We start from the raw sequence: 18653 nt of genomic DNA, 5'->3' as shown, positions 1-18653 counted from the left end.
AAATACCAATGCATTCAATGATTACATTTTTAGTACTTAACTAAAAATACAATGATTAATTATTTATAATGATATTTATAATTAAATTAAAAATTTTTATTCTATGACTATTAATTTAAAATACTTATAAAGAAATAATTGGGCTCAAAATGACTCTACAAGACACATTCAACTTTTCCAGTAGTTTCCCACATTTGGAATGTATCGCTCATTCGACATTCAAATAATTTTGCGGTTCTAAAATAAAAATTTTTTTTTTATTTATTTAATTAAAAAAAAAAAAATTATCATGAGAATAAATGTCTACTTGTCTTCAGATCCAGCCAGTAACATGTAAGATTTCTTCGGATGCCACTGAAGTGCTCCAACAATTTCGTTAAACTGATCTAGCTTCATATCTGGGACTCCATTTTCAATATCCCATAGTAGAACTGTTTTATCGTTTTAACAGATCCACTTGCCAATATATGCCTATGTTTTAAATAACTGATTAGTTGATCGCATAAATTTAATTCAATATACATGATAATAATTACAGATAATACATAACTAATACTTATGGTAATTGAATATTCAATTGTGACAGGGAAAACTGAACTTCCCATGGTCGTTATCGACCACTTTATTGACGCCACGATAAATGAGGGTTTTCCCTTACCGTACGATTTTTGACAAGTAGTTCAGACTTGTCACCGGGCGTGCATATCGAAAGTCCCCACTGCTGTCCCCAAAAACGAAGCGGGGTTGACAATAGGAAAGTTCGAGAACTCGGAGTCAAGGGTTATAAAAGATCCGACAAAAGAAACATCGAGGCTTTTTGAGTCAGGCCCTGGAACAAGTAACGCTTTTTGAGTCAGCCCTTGGAACAAGTAACACCTTTTGAGCCAGGCTTTTGAACCAGTGACGCTTTGAGACAGTGAGGCTTTTGGCAAAACAGTGAGTCAGTGTAGTGCTGTGTAATAAATTCTGTCATCGAGATTCAGGACCATCAAGAAGGAAGTCAATCTACGATCTGGAATTGGGAACCCATTACTTGGAGCCGGAAAGATTATTCGAGACGAGAGAGAGAGACCAACTAGCCGCTGATTTCGCCCGTTTCCACCAGGACTTCACTCAACGTTTGGAGAGTTGTAAAAGTTAAGTCAGGTATTATTATTACAATTATTTCAGGCCAAGCTTGAATTTGAAAATTGAGAGGCCGAATTAACTGTAATAAAATTTGTCAATTAATGATCGCTATTGTCTCAGATGTCACTTTTAATTTAGTAGATTCTTTTATAAGTAAATTATTCATAATTGTCAATTAATTAGTTTGTTACAAACCTTTTAGTTATGGGAAATTATTTAGTTAAAATTATTTGATTAAGTTGAAATAGTAGAAGCAATTGTGTAATTTAGATAGTCAAGGTCACTTTGGAATATATGTAAGTTGAATATTTAATGAGGCTTGTTAAATTTGTAGAATTTGAAATTTGTAATTTTGTAAAATTAATTCTAGGCCGTTGGGCTAAATTCAATGAATTTAGTGAATTAATTTTTTTGAGAAAACTGTTAATGAATTTAGTTGAGAAATTTTGGTAATGAATTAAATTAGTGAATTTGGTATTTTGTATTAAAGAAATGTTAAGCGTAAAATTTCAGGAATATAGAGAATTAGTAATTTGGATAAAGTGTGTATTGAGTTAGCGTCTGGTGGACGATTTTATATGGAATAAGGGAGTTATTTAGAAACGTTGTATAGACGCCCGAGTCGGGGGTACAACGGATTAAGTTAGGAAACCGCTGCGTAGACGCCCGAGTCGGGGGCGCAGTCGGGAATAGGTTTTAATTGGTATTCCGTCAGGTTGACGAGGTAAATAATGTTAATTGGTATTCCGTCAGGTTGACGAGGAAATTAAGATATTGAGATATTCCGTCGGAGTGACGAGGTTAAGAAAATTGGTTATTTAGTTGTAAGAAGAATTGGCAAGGGCCAACGTAGGTGAGAGGTTCTCACGATTAAGTTAGTTTAAGTTGTAAGAATAAATTGGCAAGGGCCAACGTAGGTGAGAGGTTCTCACAATTAAGTTAGTTATAAGGAAATTGTTAAGTTTGTAGATTGATTGAATAAATCACTTTAATTGTTATAAATAATTTTTTCTCAGTTTTATTTACAGCCTTTCTCGGACTTCTCACGACCCTGTCTTTTCCCTCTCATGCTTCCCCGGTTTCTGGGACACCGTGTCTAAAATCCCAGTGGCGCCCTTTCTAAAGAGGAAAGGGGTAGCTAACTGGACCTGGGCTAAAATCCCCCGGTTACACAATATTCCATGCTCAATAAAATATGGTAGATTTTGAGTACCTAGTTTAGCATCGGAAGGATCAAAACTGAGCCATTCAAGACACAGTGGAAACGATGGCAAGAAAATATCGTGGTGCTAATAGAAAGAACCTTCTCTTTTGTGACTCAAGAAATAAAAAGTTTAATAGTTAACAAGTATATAAATTATCAGTTGAAAATTAAGAGAGTAAAGTACCATAAACTTCTAGGATACTAGCAACTCCATCAACATGTCCAAGTAACACAAAATATAAATATCACTCTTTGAAACTTACATCAAAGTTTAAAAAACCATAGGAATAATAATAATAAATCATTTACTATTTTAAAAATACAGTTTATTTGTAGTATAATATAAAGCAGGTTAAAGTAGGCTGCCACAATAATTTTTCTAAAATCATGAGAAAATATTCATATCAAATATAATTAGTAAGCTTACATACATTAAAAAGTTTTAAGAAACAAGATATTTCTTTTTTTTTTAACATTAATTAGAACTTTAAAATTTTTTTTAAAAGTACAAAAATGATGATTAATCATACATAATAAAAAAACATAGAAGATATTATTAGTAATTTTAAATATTAATTTTTTATAAGGAGAAAAGAAAAAAAAAAGAAACAACATCTTTTTGTTGTTTCAGGATGAATATTTAGAACTATTATCAGAAATTTTTAAGAAGTAAAATAATCGTAGTTATAATAAAATAAGTTAAATATTATTAGTTACTTCAATTGAGAATGCCAGTAGAATAAGTAACTATGTATATTTTACCAGAACACTTTAAGCTGCAGCGGCCGGTATGATGGACACTTCTCGGATGACAATTCGACAAATTGGACAAGTGAAGTCAATTCTATCTGCAACGGCAGTAGCTCGCCAATTTTTGGTGCATTCCAAGCAAGCTACTTGGTATCCGCAGGGCGAAAAGCATCGACTGATCGGCCGATCAGCGCAGAAAATACATAAATTGTCTTGTGCATCGAAAACTGCAAATAAAAAAGTAAAATTATATTAGTCATATTTATTTATTTATCAACTTATTTACAGATAAAATATTACCTTGGATAGCATCAACTTGCGGTTGGCCTGCAAGATTAACTCGTTGAGCACGACGATTCACGGCTCTAACATTGTCAATCGTTTCTTCGGCAAATACCAATGACCCCACGAAATGGGGTTGATGGTTAACATTATCGGCATCAATATTGATTTGGACATTACGATCTTGGAATAGTCGAAAGTCATGAGAGTGCTCTACACCGTTATGTAACAAATCATTTGTGAATGTTGTTAAAATTTCTGATGTGGAGGCGAAGAACGTCTGATATTCCATCTGATTTCTGTCGAATAAATTCCACACACGACGTAATTTTTTGAGTGACAGAAGAGGACGTGATCGGGGAGTGCAAGTTATTCGGCGTTGGTATCCAACGCGTGGAAATCATTGTGAGAGCGAATGCTCTGATTTACAAAGATTCCTATAATAAATTTATAATATATAAAGTATCAAGAAGAATATATAAAGTAATATAAATATATCAAGTATTAAAAATAATAATAATTGAAGAAGAAACAATAAATATTATTGTTTACTTACTTAAGCAATTCCACACGCTGTTGTTGTTATTTAATAAGGTATTTAAATTAAAAATATGATTTTTCATAGAATCACTGAAAGAATCGACATCATTATAAAATGAAAAATTTTCCGGGCCCAGCAAATTAATTAGATTGTCCTGATAATAGACAAATAAATTTTCGAAAATCGGTACAAATTCTCCAGGAATGTTTGAACGAAGCCACAAAATTCCTATTACTATACTGGCTGCAGGAAGTAAGGCAACAGCAAGCTACTTTTTAAAAATTATTTAATTGTTCACGTCTGCTAGGTCTACATTTAATAGTGTAGCACGACGAATCGTTACCTGAAATTTAAATTTTAATTAGTTATTGTTAATGATTTTTTTACATTGTAGAACAGTATCAGAACTGCACTATTACAATGAATTCGGATCACTTTTACTGTGTTCAAACTTTTTCCTGCATTCGAATTTTTATATTAACTGCGTATTTTTTTGCGGCTCTGGACCGACTTGTGCGTCCTGTACTGCATTTACCCTATTCCTCATATCTTTCTAATGACTGTTGGAATAATGACATGGGAAAACCACAGAGAAAATCCATGCCAGTACAAGTCGGCTACCGGAGCGACCCCCGACGGTTGGCGTTGGAACTATTCAATCAACCGTTGGGGCTCGAACCCTCGCCTCACGACATGATGTACAAACGAACTAATAATATAATGACTTAGCCCGCTCGGCCATCCTGCCGCTTATAAATTTTATCTAGTTAATAAAAACAGCTAGCGATATTGATCAAATAATAATAATAAAAAAGATGAAAAGAAATATTTAATTGACAATGCGGTATTGCATCTTTACGTAAAGAAAACAAATTTACGTTAGCATAAGCAAGGAAAGTTCCTTTTAAAGTTGCACCGGGAATATTTGCTCTCAATGAGTCATTCAATCGTTGCTCATAGTCATAATAAATTTTAGTTGGATTCATTAGAGGAGCGATTTGAGAACATACAATGTCCAACGCGGCATTAAAACTAGCTTCAGACTGTCTGGCATAAATGCCCACGAAACACCAAAAGCCTGAGAATTAAAAAAAATTACTTAAGAAATTAGAATATATACAATAATAGATAACTAAATACAGTAAAAGCTCCTTATTCGCGGATCTAATAAGTACATACATAATAATAATAAAATTATTCCAACAAGTATCCAACACAATATCCTTGTCAAATAGACTAATAAAAAAGTAAAATAGATCTTATTACAACTTAACCAAAAGTATGTTGTTAAATGATATCGCCGAGGACTTTGACACAAGCCGCCTTCGCCGCGAGCGGTGTTTTTGAGAATGTAAACAAACAGAATGAAAGCAACCTTATTACTCAATAAATAAAGTATATTTTTAAATGTTATTGTTCCGTTTATAGTAAAAGCCGCTTTGCGTGTTTTATTGTTTCGTCTTTCACATTCGTTACAAAAATTGTGATCGAGTAACACGTCTCTACTGCACTCTTCCTAGTTTATAATGTCAACTAAAAAAATTGAGAAACGTGTTTCGACACGAAAAAAATCTGTGTTACCGCTTAAAGTGAAAATAGAAATGCTTGATCGTTTGCGCCTTGGAGAGTCATTTGCATCCATATCACGCTCATTCAATGTCAACGAATCAACTGTACGATCAATAAAAAAATCCGAAGATAAAATAAGGTCGTCTGTAGCTTCAACTTCACTGTCAGCGAAAATTGTTCGCGATCCAGCAATAGAAAAAATGGAAGTGGCGTTGTCATTATGGATCGAAGACCGCAACCAAAAAAGAGTTCCCCTGAGTGGTCCAATGGTCCGGGAGAAGGCAAAGCGTCTTTACGCTCATTTTAAAGAACCTGATGGTAGATTTAGTGGTGAATGTACAGATAGCGGATTTCAAGCATCGGAAGGTTGATTCAATAAATTTAAGGTGAGACAATCATTGCATAACATCAAAATTGTTGGTGAAGCTGCATCTGCAGACACTGCTGCAGCAGGACGATATACAGAAGAATTTGCAAACCTAGTAGCTGATGGAGGATACAAACCTGAGCAAGTATTTAATGCAGACGAAACTGCACTGTTTTGGAAGAGAATGCCAAACAAAACATTCATTTCTAAAAGCGAAAAGTCTGCTCATGGATTTAAGGCAGCAAAGGATAGAGTTACACTGCTGCTATGTTCTAATGCTTCTGGAGATTGTGTCATAAAGCCACTGATGCTTTACAGATCGTTTAATCCTCGGGCTTTAAAAAATTAAAACAAAGACAACCTGCCAGTGTTTTGGCGTGCTAATAAGAAAGCGTGGGTTACAAGCGCTATTTTTTGTGACTGGTTCCGGAATTGTTTTGTTTCTGAAGTTGAAACTTATTTAAAAAAACAGAATTTAGACTTTAAAGCGCTTCTAGTTTTGGACAATGCACCAGGTCATCCTCGCGAACTTGAAACTATGCATCCAAATATAAAAGTGACATTTTTACCTCCCAACACGACGGCTTTGCTTCAACCTATGGACCAAGGCATAATCCAGGCCTTTAAGCTCTATTACATAAGACGAACCTTCAAAATTATATTGGATAATATGGAATGCAATCCTGATATGAATGTTATGGAATGCTGGAAGAAATTTGACATAGCAAAATGCATCGTAAACATAAAAGAATCATTGGAAGAACTGAATCCATACACATTGAAGTCATGCTGGAAAAAATTGTGGCCTGCTGTGACTGCGGAAAATGACGTAGAATCTGTGCAAGCTCAAATTTTGACTGCAAACATAGCCGAAATCGCGAATGAAATAGGACGAGATGGGTTCGAACAGATCGAATCAAGTGACATTCAGGAATTGCTTGAATCGCAAGATGAAGATTTGACTGAAACCGACTTGGAGGAAATGTTAAATTCACAGCCCATTGAAGAAGAGGCTTCAACAAGCACTGGAAACGTGACATTTAATTTGAAAAATCTTAGTGAAGGCTTAAGAATGGCAAATGAGCTTTGCGATTTCTTTATGAACATTGATCCATCTATGGAACGAAGTCTTATTTTTAAGAGGCAAGTTGCTAATGCGGCTGCTGTGTATCAGTCTGAATTGAAGGAGCTTTTGAAAACTGCCAAGCAAGAAAAAATTACAAAATTCTTCAAACCATTGCCTAAGCCGTAAGATAATTAATTAAAATTTTTAAAAAACTTCAATAAAATATTTTTTTTATATATTTGTTGTTTTTTTTGTCACCTAGGAACGTATCCCCTATAATCCCATATAAATTACCATTCCGTATTCACGGTTTCTGTATTCGCGGCATATTTATGGAACATATACCCCGCGAATAAAGAGCTTTTACTGTAAATAAATCGATCAAATTTATATTACATACGTGATTCCTGTTTAAAAGCACGATTATTAAAGTCTCTCTTGCATCTAATCCCGCAGGTAAAATAGTATTTGTTGTACCGATGTACATTGTAGAATTAGGATCAAATTTATTCATTAACTCTGAATCACCCATAACTGCAACAGTACCCAAGACGTTCTGAGTACGAAATCTTAATTGCATAGAACCATGCGAGTGATGAATTATATTGTCATATCTGGCATCATTTTCAAGACACAATTTAAAATGGGTTAACGAAAGAACCCTCGGTAAGCTTTGTATAAAATTATGCTGCCTTCGTCGCATGTTTTTTTGTTGACTTCGCCAGGATATTGTTCTACTTGTATCTGCATACCTATAAATAACAAATTTAATCATTTAAAGTTAAAATTAGAAATTTTTTTATCCTTTCTAATTCCATAAAAAAAAAAAAAAAAAAAAAAAAAAAAAAAAAAACATACGTTGCCCTTAAATTCTCGTATATATCACGGGTATTTGCTAACCGAGATTCGCAACGATCATATAATTGTCTCACGAAGGCTCTTTCTTCTTCAAGACGTAAGTTTGGTCCGTGATTGTGCTCTCTAATCAAACGAAATTCATTGGCACTTTTAATAGCTCGCCCAGTGTATAATCTGGTAAGACGGTAAGCGCAGACTAAAAATCTAAATAAATTACAAAAAATTTTAAAATAAATATGAAAATTAATTTAGCAGATATTTTATACTCATAAAAATTTTTGTAATGAATAAATTACTGCATAAAAAAAAAAAAAAAACAAAAATTGAATTTTAGAAAATTTTTAAAATTAAAAATACAATCTTTTCTTAATAATTTTTGGAACAAATTTTTCTGCTAAATAAAATTAAAAAATGTTAAAATAATAGCTAACTTTAATATAATAAAATAAATTCAAAATTAAATATGAAAATTAATTTAGCAGATATTTTATAATTCTAAAAATTTTCTAATCAATAAATTACTGCATAAAAAAAAATTGATTTTCAGAAAATTTTAAAAATTAAAAATACAATTTTTTATTAATAATTTTTCGGAACAAATTTTTTTGCTAAATAAAATTAAAAAATGTTCAAGTGATAGCTAACTTTAATATCATAAAATGAATTTAAAAATTAGTAAAAAAAAATGAAAGTCTTACATGTAATTATTATTGCGACGCTGAACTCTATATCAGAATCCACCATGTATTTCCGCCATTTTTGCCTGAAAATTTTAAATATTCAATAAATAAAACTAAAAATAGATAATTTGTAATAGTAACAATTAAGAATTTTGATGTTATACATGCCGTAAGCAAGATTACTTTCGTTGTTCATAGTAAATAATATTTTTTTTTTTAGTTTCCAAGCTTCAGAAGCAGATACTAGGATTAAATATAAAATTATTAAATGTGCAATCTAGAAATCGCAGAATAAAACTGAAGATAGACTAATGACGCGTAATATCCACTCGACTCCGAGAGTGTTTTGTCTTTTAAATCAAACTGCCCTCTATAATTATTTTTTCAGTCGGATGTGTGTATATTTCCGCAAAATACTTTACTGGTGTCAGCTCCATGAAAATATGGTATATCATGTGAGTTGAGAAGTTCCCTAATTTATATGCTATATATATCTTGGACTGTCCCAATAAATATAAATATAAAGTCATCTGTGGGTTAAACATTGTTCATAAATAAAAGTAAGTAAATAAAAATAAGTATCGATGGATATAAATACATGTGCTCCAAAGCATTTCCTGGTGGCATGTAAGTAAAAATGATTGAATTATCTTCCATATTTTAATTTACTGTTTTTTGAAAGTCAATAATTATTATTTATAGGTATGTGATATGTAAATACAAAGAAAGAAAAAACTGTAAATTTCGAGGTAAACTAATTAACAGTGATCTAATTATTTCTCGTAATCATGATCACGCTAGAGTTAGCAATGCAGAAAAAATTTACAACTTCGAAAGGTCTTTATATGAAGAGGTAACAACTCATCATTTCAAATCTTTAAGAATTATCTACGATGAAATTAGTTTGCTGTAAGTATTAAAAAAACTGTTATATCTATTTATATTAAGGATCATATTGAGTTAATAATTTTTTTGTAAGCTGTGTTTTTTTGAGTCATCATGAAGCAGCTATTCATGTCACATGGGTTGATATTTATCCAAAAATGTTGAGGTGGCGCCGACAAATAAAACCCCCGATACCGAATTCAATTGATCAGTATATAAACCTAATTGAGATGCCCGAATGGAACATGTACACGAGTCACAATCTAACCAATATCACAGTCATAACTATTGAAGATAATGATCATTCTAAATCTATTATTTATGCTGATTTAGAATTTCTACGATCTTTAAATAATGTTTTCGAATTGTATATCGATGCGACTTTTAAAGTGGTTCCTAGAAAACCTGCATTTCGCCAGTTGCTGACAATTTTAGGATTGGTTCAAGATTCAGTAAGTTTATGCGAAAACCCCTTTCATACAAACTTTTATTTTTAAACACTATAAAATTTGATTTTATAAATTCAATTATGGATATTACAATCTATCTTTTCATCATAGGTTATTATATATACCTCTTTGTTGGATTTTAATGCAAAAAAAAACATACTTCAGCATATGAGTCGATACTCACATATTTTTTTATTAATTTGGCTCTACATTTGTATCCATTAGCAATAAACACTGACTTTAAACGTGCTCTCGGTACGGCAATTGAGAGAATCTATCTTGGAGTAACTCATACTCGATGTTATTTTCACCTATGTCAGGTATTGTATAATAAAATATACTTTTTGATGTATTAAAAGCAATAATACTTATTAATTAATAGTTACAGGCGGTTATGATAAGAGTAAAGAAGTTAAAACTTCTAAATGGAATCTATGAAAACGATGCGCGTCAATTATTTCTACAAAAATTATTAGTACTGCCTCTACTACCAGCCGAAGATATTGAATTAGCATTTTACTGGATTGTTAGTACGACTGTGCCAGTTATTTTAATATATTTTAAAAAGCTGCTGAAGTACTTTCATAATCAATGGATAAGAAAAATAAGACCGGAGCTTTATTCTGTTTTTCTTCGAATTTTTCGAACTAACAACTTCTCTGAAGCCTATAATAAAGTGTTGAATATCCGATTCGGTACTCATCCAAATATTTGAGATTTCACAAGTTATTTGTGCTTCGAACTTAATTGATCTAATTTTGAATAACAAGTACTTATGAATTAATTCATTGTATTTTTTTTTTTTCAGAAAAAATTTTAATTTTGCAGGAATTGAAGCATACAGAGTATGCATCTTTACAAATTGGAAATCAAGTAACGGAACACTCTAGAAGACGTGAGACCTTGAAAAACGAAATCATCCATCGCGCTTGGGATTCATATCAAAATAATTAGTTTGGTATTCCACAATTTATAAATTGTATCAGTCACGTGATAAATGAGCTAAAAAATCGAAGAGCCGTTGAAGTTCAACAAGTTAATGATTTCATCATCGGAGTTCCTATTGGAATTGTTGTTATAGGATGGAGACATTTTGTTTTTATAGGATGGAGATAGATTTATTAATTTATGAGCTGCTTTTTTCAGTTTTCTTGGGTAAAAGTACAGCCTGGATGTTGGGCAAAACACCTCCTTGAGCGATGGTGACTCCAGAGAGAAGTTTGTTCAACTCTTCATCGTTACGGATGGCCAATTGAAGATGACGTGGGATGATCCTAGTCTTTTTGTTGTCACGAGCGGCGTTACCAGCCAACTCCAAGACTTCAGCAGCCAAGTATTCCATAACGGCTGCGAGATATACTGGAGCACCAGCTCCAACACGTTCTGCGTAGTTACCTTTACGCAACATACGGTGAATACGACCCACTGGGAATTGTAGACCAGCACGGCTTGAACGAGTCTTTGACTTTCCCTTTACTTTGCCTCCTTTACCGCGACCAGACATGATTAATAAGTTTGAGGTAAGACTGAACGACACAAAGTTATCAGAGCTAACATAAAAAAATTTTACATATCATTTAGATGTTATTATCATTTTATCTAGAAAAAAATTATGTTTCAGAATTCATTGTCAGTGAACATATCACAGATTGTTTGGTTTGTGAACAAAATATTACAAATCATATTTGTTTACCATGCAACCATTGGTTTGGATGTTCACAGTGCGTACAAAACATGCGAGCCATTCTTGCTCGAGTGAATGCGAACCTAAAAGTTGTCCAACTTGTGCCAACGTTGTAGACTCATTTGAAATGATTTTTTAAGTTCTAAATTAACATTAATATTTAACGATATTCATAAAATAAGTACGTAATGAATGATAAATCATCATTATATTTTTTTATGTGTGCTCCAGTCTGATTTAAGTATCTTATATATTATAAAAGAAAATGTCTCTTTTAAATGTATGTATGATTTTTACTATCATTTCTGTACTTCCTTAACAATTATTAAAGTAAAAATTGATATTTAAACGAAATTATTTGTAGATATTTATTTGTTAAAATATTATTAAATATATGCTAAATCTTTTTTCACAATTATAATTATTTTTGTATTATAATTTTGTGTTACTTGGACATGTTGATGGAGTTGCTAGTATCCAAGAAGTTTATGGTACTTTACTCTCTTAATTTTCAACTGATAATTTTATTTACTTACTTCAATCGCGCGTAAAGGTTACACGCACACACTTCTTTTTCAGAAGTGGTTTTTTTAGAATAACTTTCAAACAGCATGACCGATCGATTCCAAAATCTAATCAACTTTTAACATAAAAAAATCACGTCGATCACCGTCGGTCTGGTCAAAATCAGTTGATTCGTTCAAGAGATATCGTGAACGAAAAAAAAAAAAAAAAATCGAAAAAAGTGTTTTTTTCACATATATAACTTCGATATTTCTTTTCGGATCGTTTTTGGTGAAATAGAATAATTTTTAGAGCTCAAAAAACTGCGTCGATCGCCGCCAAGAACTTAAAAATCAGTTGATTGGTTCGAGAGATATCCTCGACGAAATATTTGGATACAAGGATTTTGTCAACATTACTCCGATATTTTTTTGAATAACTTTCAAACAGCTTTACCGATCGATTCCAAAAACGAATGAACTCTTAACATCAAAAAATCACGTTGATCACCGTCGGTCTGGTCAAAATTAGTTCATTCATTCGTGAGTTATCGTTGACGAAAGAAAACCGAAAAAAGTGGTTTTCAAGAATTACTCCGAAATTCTTGGTTCGATCAAACTAAACTTACAGATTCTTTATAGAGCTTAAAAAATTGCGCCGAATACTGTCAACCGCGTAAAAATCAATTCATTTATTCAATAGTTACCCCGAGAAAAAATGTTTCTATATAATCATATGTTATGTCGCAATAACTATAATGCTTTGGGTTGCATCTGGCAGGTGACACTACTTGTCAGATAAAACAGAATTTGAATATGTTAATTAGTTACATTTATAATTTAAATTTATATTTATATTTTATATAGATTTAGAATTTCTATTTGATTTAATTGCTGAGTTTGGTCATTGAGTGGACACGTGTCTTCGAAAGAGAAACTTTAATCTCAAGAAAATAATACAAAGGAATATAGTATTAGGTTCTGAAAAACCATAAAATCTTCGAGTAAACACAGAACATGTCCTTGCCACATTGACAACTTCAAGTCCTTAAAAGAAAAGCCATAAAAGACACGTGTGGAAAGTCAACGATCTCTTGCTCTCTAAAAACAAGGCACTTCAACTGAATTTAACAACAAATAAATAAATAATAACTTATTTATCCACTTTATTTTAAGTAACTAAATAACATAAATAATGAGTATTTAGACGCTACAACATGTGTATATATGTATGGATTTAATGTCACAATGGTTTTAGACAAAATTTAATTACATATTAGAATAATTGAATAGTAAATGGTATTAAATTGAATTTAGAAATGATTAGCAAATATTTAAGTAAAATCCGCATCTGATATAATTTATTGAGCAGATAATACTTTAAAAGCCTTTTAAAATTATAACACGTTAATTGATTCTAATGAATATATGTTAATTAAATTATAAATAATAGATAAGGATAATTATTGTTAACAACGATCTGATATTATGTTATCATTACTGTCTGTACCTCGACCAGGTTTTCTGCGGTTTCCCTAGGTCGCTGTGCTGAATTTAAAGCCAGGTAAATACAGGTACATGAATATGTAAGCCGGCCGCAGCCGCAAATAATAAGTGTTATATAAAAGTAAGTTTATATAAGTACATGTAAGATAATATATTACGCACTATGTATAAGGGTAGTTCTAGCAATAGTATAAGTGTATACGTGTAACCATAGTGGGGGAAAGTGAAGCTGAGGAGTCAGAGTTGAGACTTTGTGACTTCACTTCTCCCCGAGAGCTGTAACTATTCACTCCATCTCTCCGATTTCTAAATAAACATCAACATAAAGTTCAATTGAACTCTTATCATTTAAAAATCATACCTTGCCATACAATCTCAATCAGTAATTCTTTAGTATATTTCAAATTAAATTCGTAAATAATTCGTAAACTAAAATGTGGTTAGTATCAATTAATTCCAGCAGATGGCGCGTGGATAGAAAATTCTCTCCTACCTAGAAAGTTGACTTAAATATTTGATAGTCCAAATTAAATACCGATTGGATTTACTCTTTGAGTAGTATATGTTTCCGACAGCAAGTGAATTTCATTTGCTGTTGATGTTTTGACTTGCTCAACTATGAGTGATTCGATGCCCATCAAAGTATTTTCGTGATGAAAATATTATTTTAAAAAAATTTTTACAAAACATGCATTAATTCTTTTTTATAGTTTTATTTTCAATTTTCTTTAATTCTGATAAGTAATATTTTGAAAAGAAATATTCTCTTCTTTTCCTGTCAAACTGAATAAGTCTTATCAAGTCTTAATAACTCTTTGAGAAAGTCCGAAATTACAGGGAAAATTTGACTTTTGAAGAGTTTTGCTGAATTTTGACGACTTATTAAGTCTTTCCTTTACTTAGTTAGGGATGTGAAGACTTTCGAAAAGTCTTATTTAGAGTTATAAAGACTTTTCAAGAGTTTTTTCTGAGAATTATTTCCACAAGGGAAGTCTTATATTATAATGAGATTCGGTAAAATAAATAAATTATGAATTATGACTATGCAAATATATCATAAAATCAATTTTTATATTACATTGATAATAAACTCATATGATACATTATGTAGATCATAGAATTATTTTCATCTAAGACAGCAGCACAGCAGACAGAAACTTCAAAACGCACGGAAATCATCAAAGTTAAGCAGCATTGAGTATGGTCCATAATTGGATGGGTGACCGCTGGTATTATAGCCGTAAAATTATATCTAGATATTTTTTTTTTGTATTTTAATTGGTTACAGAGAATTGCGTAGGACCATATTAAATACTCTATCCATAAAATAACCCAATAATTAATTAGATGTAATAAATATCTAATTAAATATTGTTATATATAATTATATACAATAATATATAATTATATATAATTATATATGCTTAGATATGATTATATTTGGCCATTTTTCATTTACAACCATATATAACTAATTTATATATAAATATATATAACTATATATAAATATTTTTTCTCGGGACTGCAGTTTGAAAATTTGAAAAATTGTGTTCTATCAAAGTTTTATCAGACTTTTGAGCTCGAAAAGATAGGTAAGTCGAAAATTTGAAATGTAGTCAATGATTTTTAGTAGATTCCGTAGAAATCTAACTATTGCATTTGTCCTCATGACGCAACTTTTGAAAAATTTTGCTATTTTCTGACTCAGTTCGTCAAGCTGATTCAGAAAATGCCATTAGTTAAAAAGTTTATATATGTATGTATTTATATGAACAAACATATGTATGTATTTTTATATACAAACAATAATTACGAGAAACTTAAAAAGTAATCGAGGTTTTTGATAAAACGATGTTGTTATAACTATGTATATGTTGTTATAATTATATATAATTAGTTATTCCTCTATATTATAAGATACATTTTACTATAATACAAATTTCAGTCACATAATTGTAGCTTATAATTGATAAATTTTCAGAGTCAAATATCCCACCAGTCACGAAGAAATGTCCCAACATTAAAAATTCAACTGTAAATTGTTATATTTTAATTTTCTTTATACCATTTCGATTTTGACGATATGCTTTTGTTTTTGGTTAAATAATGAATTTTAAATTTTACCAATTGCTAAGAACTATTCGTTAAACAGTAAATATTTACTGTTTAAAATTCTATCACTTGATAATTAATTAAATTTGGATTTTCCATTAAATGCCGACAGTTAGATCGCTCAATTTTTGCTCAAGTCTGGGTTGCCATTCAACGGCCGTAGCTAGGCTTTCCAGCCTCGGCTCAGGCTCGAATAATCATTGGAGTGACCAAGGTTTGGTTGCCCAGTCTCGGCCCAGCGCTGGGATCTCTTGTCTTGACCATTCTATGGCGAACCAGTCTTGGCCCAACGCTGGGTTCTCTTGCCTCGGTCATTCCATGGCAAACCCGGGTAGACCCAGGCTCGGATAATCATTGGGCCGGCCAATACTTGGTTGCCTAGTCTTGGCTCAGGCTTGGGTAATCATTAGATTGGCCAACGCTGATTACCGAGTCTTTACCCAATATCTGTGCGCCAAGCTTGGTTACCCAGTACTGGGCCAGGAAAGGCCTCGTCATTCAGCTCGGGTAGGTCCTACATGAAACATTAAAAAAATTTTTCTTTGTGGTTTTATTGAGATTTCTCAAAATCTACCGATCCGAATCGCTCCAAATTAGATTCAAAATCTATGTCAGTCAAGCTCTTCCAAATGGCGGCAACCGCGATTAAATCGGTCCAGTCGTTCAAAAGTTATGAAAGATTTACAAACATCCACACAACACACACACACACACACACACACGCTCGCGCGCGCTTGAAACGTTGAGATCCGATGAAAACTCGATTTTCGAAAAACGGGATAATACCATTAACTTCTCGATTTTCGAAAATTTTCAATTTTCTTAGCGGGAAGTTTAAAATAAAAAAAAATCGAGAAAATGGAAGTCATAAATATGAAGAAAAATCTATTAAACATGATTGTTCATGACTTGGGTATATTTTCATGGATGAAATATGATTTTAGAATTGAAAAATTGTCAAAATTTTTAAATCTGTAAAAAATCGCATGTAAGAAGAATATACGAAACCACATTTTCGAATTTCAGACTGTTGTTCGTTTGTATTGAACTGATTTATCTTCAAATGACCTATGTAGTGAGTTTCCTTTTCGTTTTTTGTTTTTTCCTGGTATGTGTTTTGTTAGCATTAAGTAAAATCTTCCATCATGTTGACATTCTAATTTATTTGATACCTACCCTTCATTTCACTTATGTCTTGATGAAATTGTTTTCCTTGTTCTTCGCTATAGTTACCAAGATTTTCAGGACAGTAGTCGACGTGAGAATTCATGTAGTGTAGTTTAAAGTTCATGAAGCAACCTAAATATTTGTAATTTCTCACCAATTCTTTCTCTAACGTCCTGTAGTTTTCGCTTTTTTTATTTCCTAAAAAGTTTTGAGGTTGAAATTCCATACAAAAATTCTTGCTAAATAACCTAATATTATTATTAGGTGACTGAATAGTAGTTACGGACACCGACTCGGATAGCTTAACTGGTAGAGCCTTTGGCGCATAACCAAACAATCCGGGTTCGAGTCCCGGTCCGGGCTGTCCGAATTATTCTTTCGGTTACTGAAAAATTCCTACTGAGTAAGGTCCCCTCTCTCCATTTATCCCATATCCCCCCAGTTCCCAAATGACAGATGTAAGGTTATGATCAACGATCAGTTCATAGCACAAGAGAGCGTATGAATATATTATAAATTAATTTATTTTTTTAAATAAATGCGACTTATAATAATTTTTAATAAGATACTTAAGACTCAACAAAATTATAAGTCACCATCTTAGTCGACTTTTGGCCTTCAAACACTTAGAATTAAAATTGTAGATCAAAAAAAGTTTAAGATTTCATATTGAATTTGAAAACAATACACAAAGTCCAAGTACAAATTAACTAGACTAAAAACCGATCAAACTTTTCAGTCTCATTAGATTAGAAATAGCATAAAATATTTATAGCTGCTCAATTATTTTACTAAAAGGTTGTTTAGACTTGAAACAGATAAAAAATAATTTTAATAGTAGATAAAATAGAGATGAAAATGTTTTAATAGTTTAAATACAAATTAATAAGTTCAAATGCAGATCATTTTGCTCAAAATCAGTTTAAATTTTTCGTCCCGGGAATTCATTAGTCTAGTAAAAAAATTAAAATTGATATGAAGGGAAGAGAACTAGTATTTTTACTCGACGAAAAACTGTAACAGTTAATCGACTATTGTATAGCATTGGAAATAAAACCAGAACTAGAAATAATTCAAGAACGTATGATAATCCTACAACAGACGCGATACTTCATTTGGAAAAAGATAACGTAAAGCTTGCATGTCTAAACACCAGAGTGAGCGGCATTTTTTTTTTTTTTAATACATTGTCAATAGAGTAGAAGGTATCCTAGATATAACATATAGCACACTTGAGTTTTTAAGCTACAAGTGCAATGAATTAAGAGGCGAACAAAAAATATTACACTTCATAAAAAGAAATGAAATCCGACAAAAAACAGTTTCACTGTAAAAAATTGCGCCCAAATTGTTACAGGATAAATGAACATCCTTTTATGTTTAGAAATTTATAAGTAGGACAATCTATGAAATGCATAAATGTAATTAATAAATTATTATTTCATTATGTGTGAGTGTGGGTGTGTGTGAAAGTATGTAAACCGTTTATAACTTTTGAACAGATTTACCTATTCCGGAACTTAGTTTAAAAACCATTTGGATCGATTCGGAACGATAGATTTTGAGGATTATCAAAAAAACTGAAAAAAAAATTTTTTAATAGTGGCTTTTTAGAAATAACTTTTAAACGGCTCGATCGATCTAGTTCAAAAACTAATTAGGTCTTAACCTTAAAAAATCACGCCGATCACTGCCAATCCGGTCAAAACCAGTTGATTCGTTCGAGAGATATCGTGAATGAAAGAAAACCGAAAAAAAAGTTTTTTCGGAATTACTTCGAAATTTCTAGTTCGATAAATTAGGACTCAGAGATTCTAGATGAGACTTTAAAAACTGCATTGAAATCTACCAACTGCGTGAAAATCGGTCCATTCATTCAAAAGTTACTGTGGCTTGAAAATT

General features: G+C 31.7%; 3 protein-coding genes across 4 annotated transcripts; 1 reads left to right on the top strand and 2 right to left on the bottom strand.

Moving 5' to 3' along the window:
• Positions 1–2528: 2528 nt before the first annotated feature.
• Positions 2529–8641, bottom strand: LOC141525689 (uncharacterized). Its single transcript, XM_074240251.1, has 7 exons — positions 8610–8641; positions 8464–8528; positions 7766–7961; positions 7308–7659; positions 3921–4983; positions 3383–3801; positions 2529–3309 (listed from the first exon to the last, which is right to left on the bottom strand). Exons 1-5 carry the CDS (start codon positions 8639–8641, stop codon positions 4891–4893), a joined length of 738 nt encoding a protein of 245 aa, XP_074096352.1. The 3' UTR covers positions 2529–3309; positions 3383–3801; positions 3921–4890.
• LOC141525777 (uncharacterized) lies at positions 8470–10474 on the top strand. 2 transcript variants are annotated; one of them, XR_012478900.1, is made up of 5 exons: positions 8470–9072; positions 9148–9354; positions 9425–9782; positions 9891–10099; positions 10168–10474. XR_012478900.1 is itself a non-coding variant. In XM_074240401.1 (4 exons), the coding sequence occupies exons 1-4, from the start codon at positions 9044–9046 to the stop codon at positions 10002–10004; spliced, it is 708 nt and encodes a 235-aa protein (XP_074096502.1). In that variant the 5' UTR covers positions 8470–9043; the 3' UTR covers positions 10005–10474. The 2 variants fall into 2 exon arrangements, 1 of the variants encoding a protein (XP_074096502.1); XM_074240401.1 differs by having other exon boundaries at positions 9891–10474.
• Positions 10475–10892: 418 nt separating this feature from the next.
• LOC141525778 (histone H2A) lies at positions 10893–11345 on the bottom strand. The gene has a single exon (XM_074240402.1). The coding sequence runs from the start codon at positions 11281–11283 to the stop codon at positions 10906–10908; it is 378 nt and encodes a 125-aa protein (XP_074096503.1). The 5' UTR covers positions 11284–11345; the 3' UTR covers positions 10893–10905.
• Positions 11346–18653: the final 7308 nt, after the last annotated feature.

The sequence above is a fragment of the Cotesia typhae genome, unplaced genomic scaffold (genome assembly GCF_013202065.1).
Source record: "Cotesia typhae breed Kobodo isofemale line unplaced genomic scaffold, CoteBio_Ctyphae contig_27, whole genome shotgun sequence".
In the NCBI taxonomy this organism is placed as follows: Eukaryota; Metazoa; Arthropoda; class Insecta; order Hymenoptera; family Braconidae; genus Cotesia; species Cotesia typhae.
Note: the sequence above shows the minus strand (reverse complement) of the source record. Positions and strands in the feature narration are given on the sequence as shown.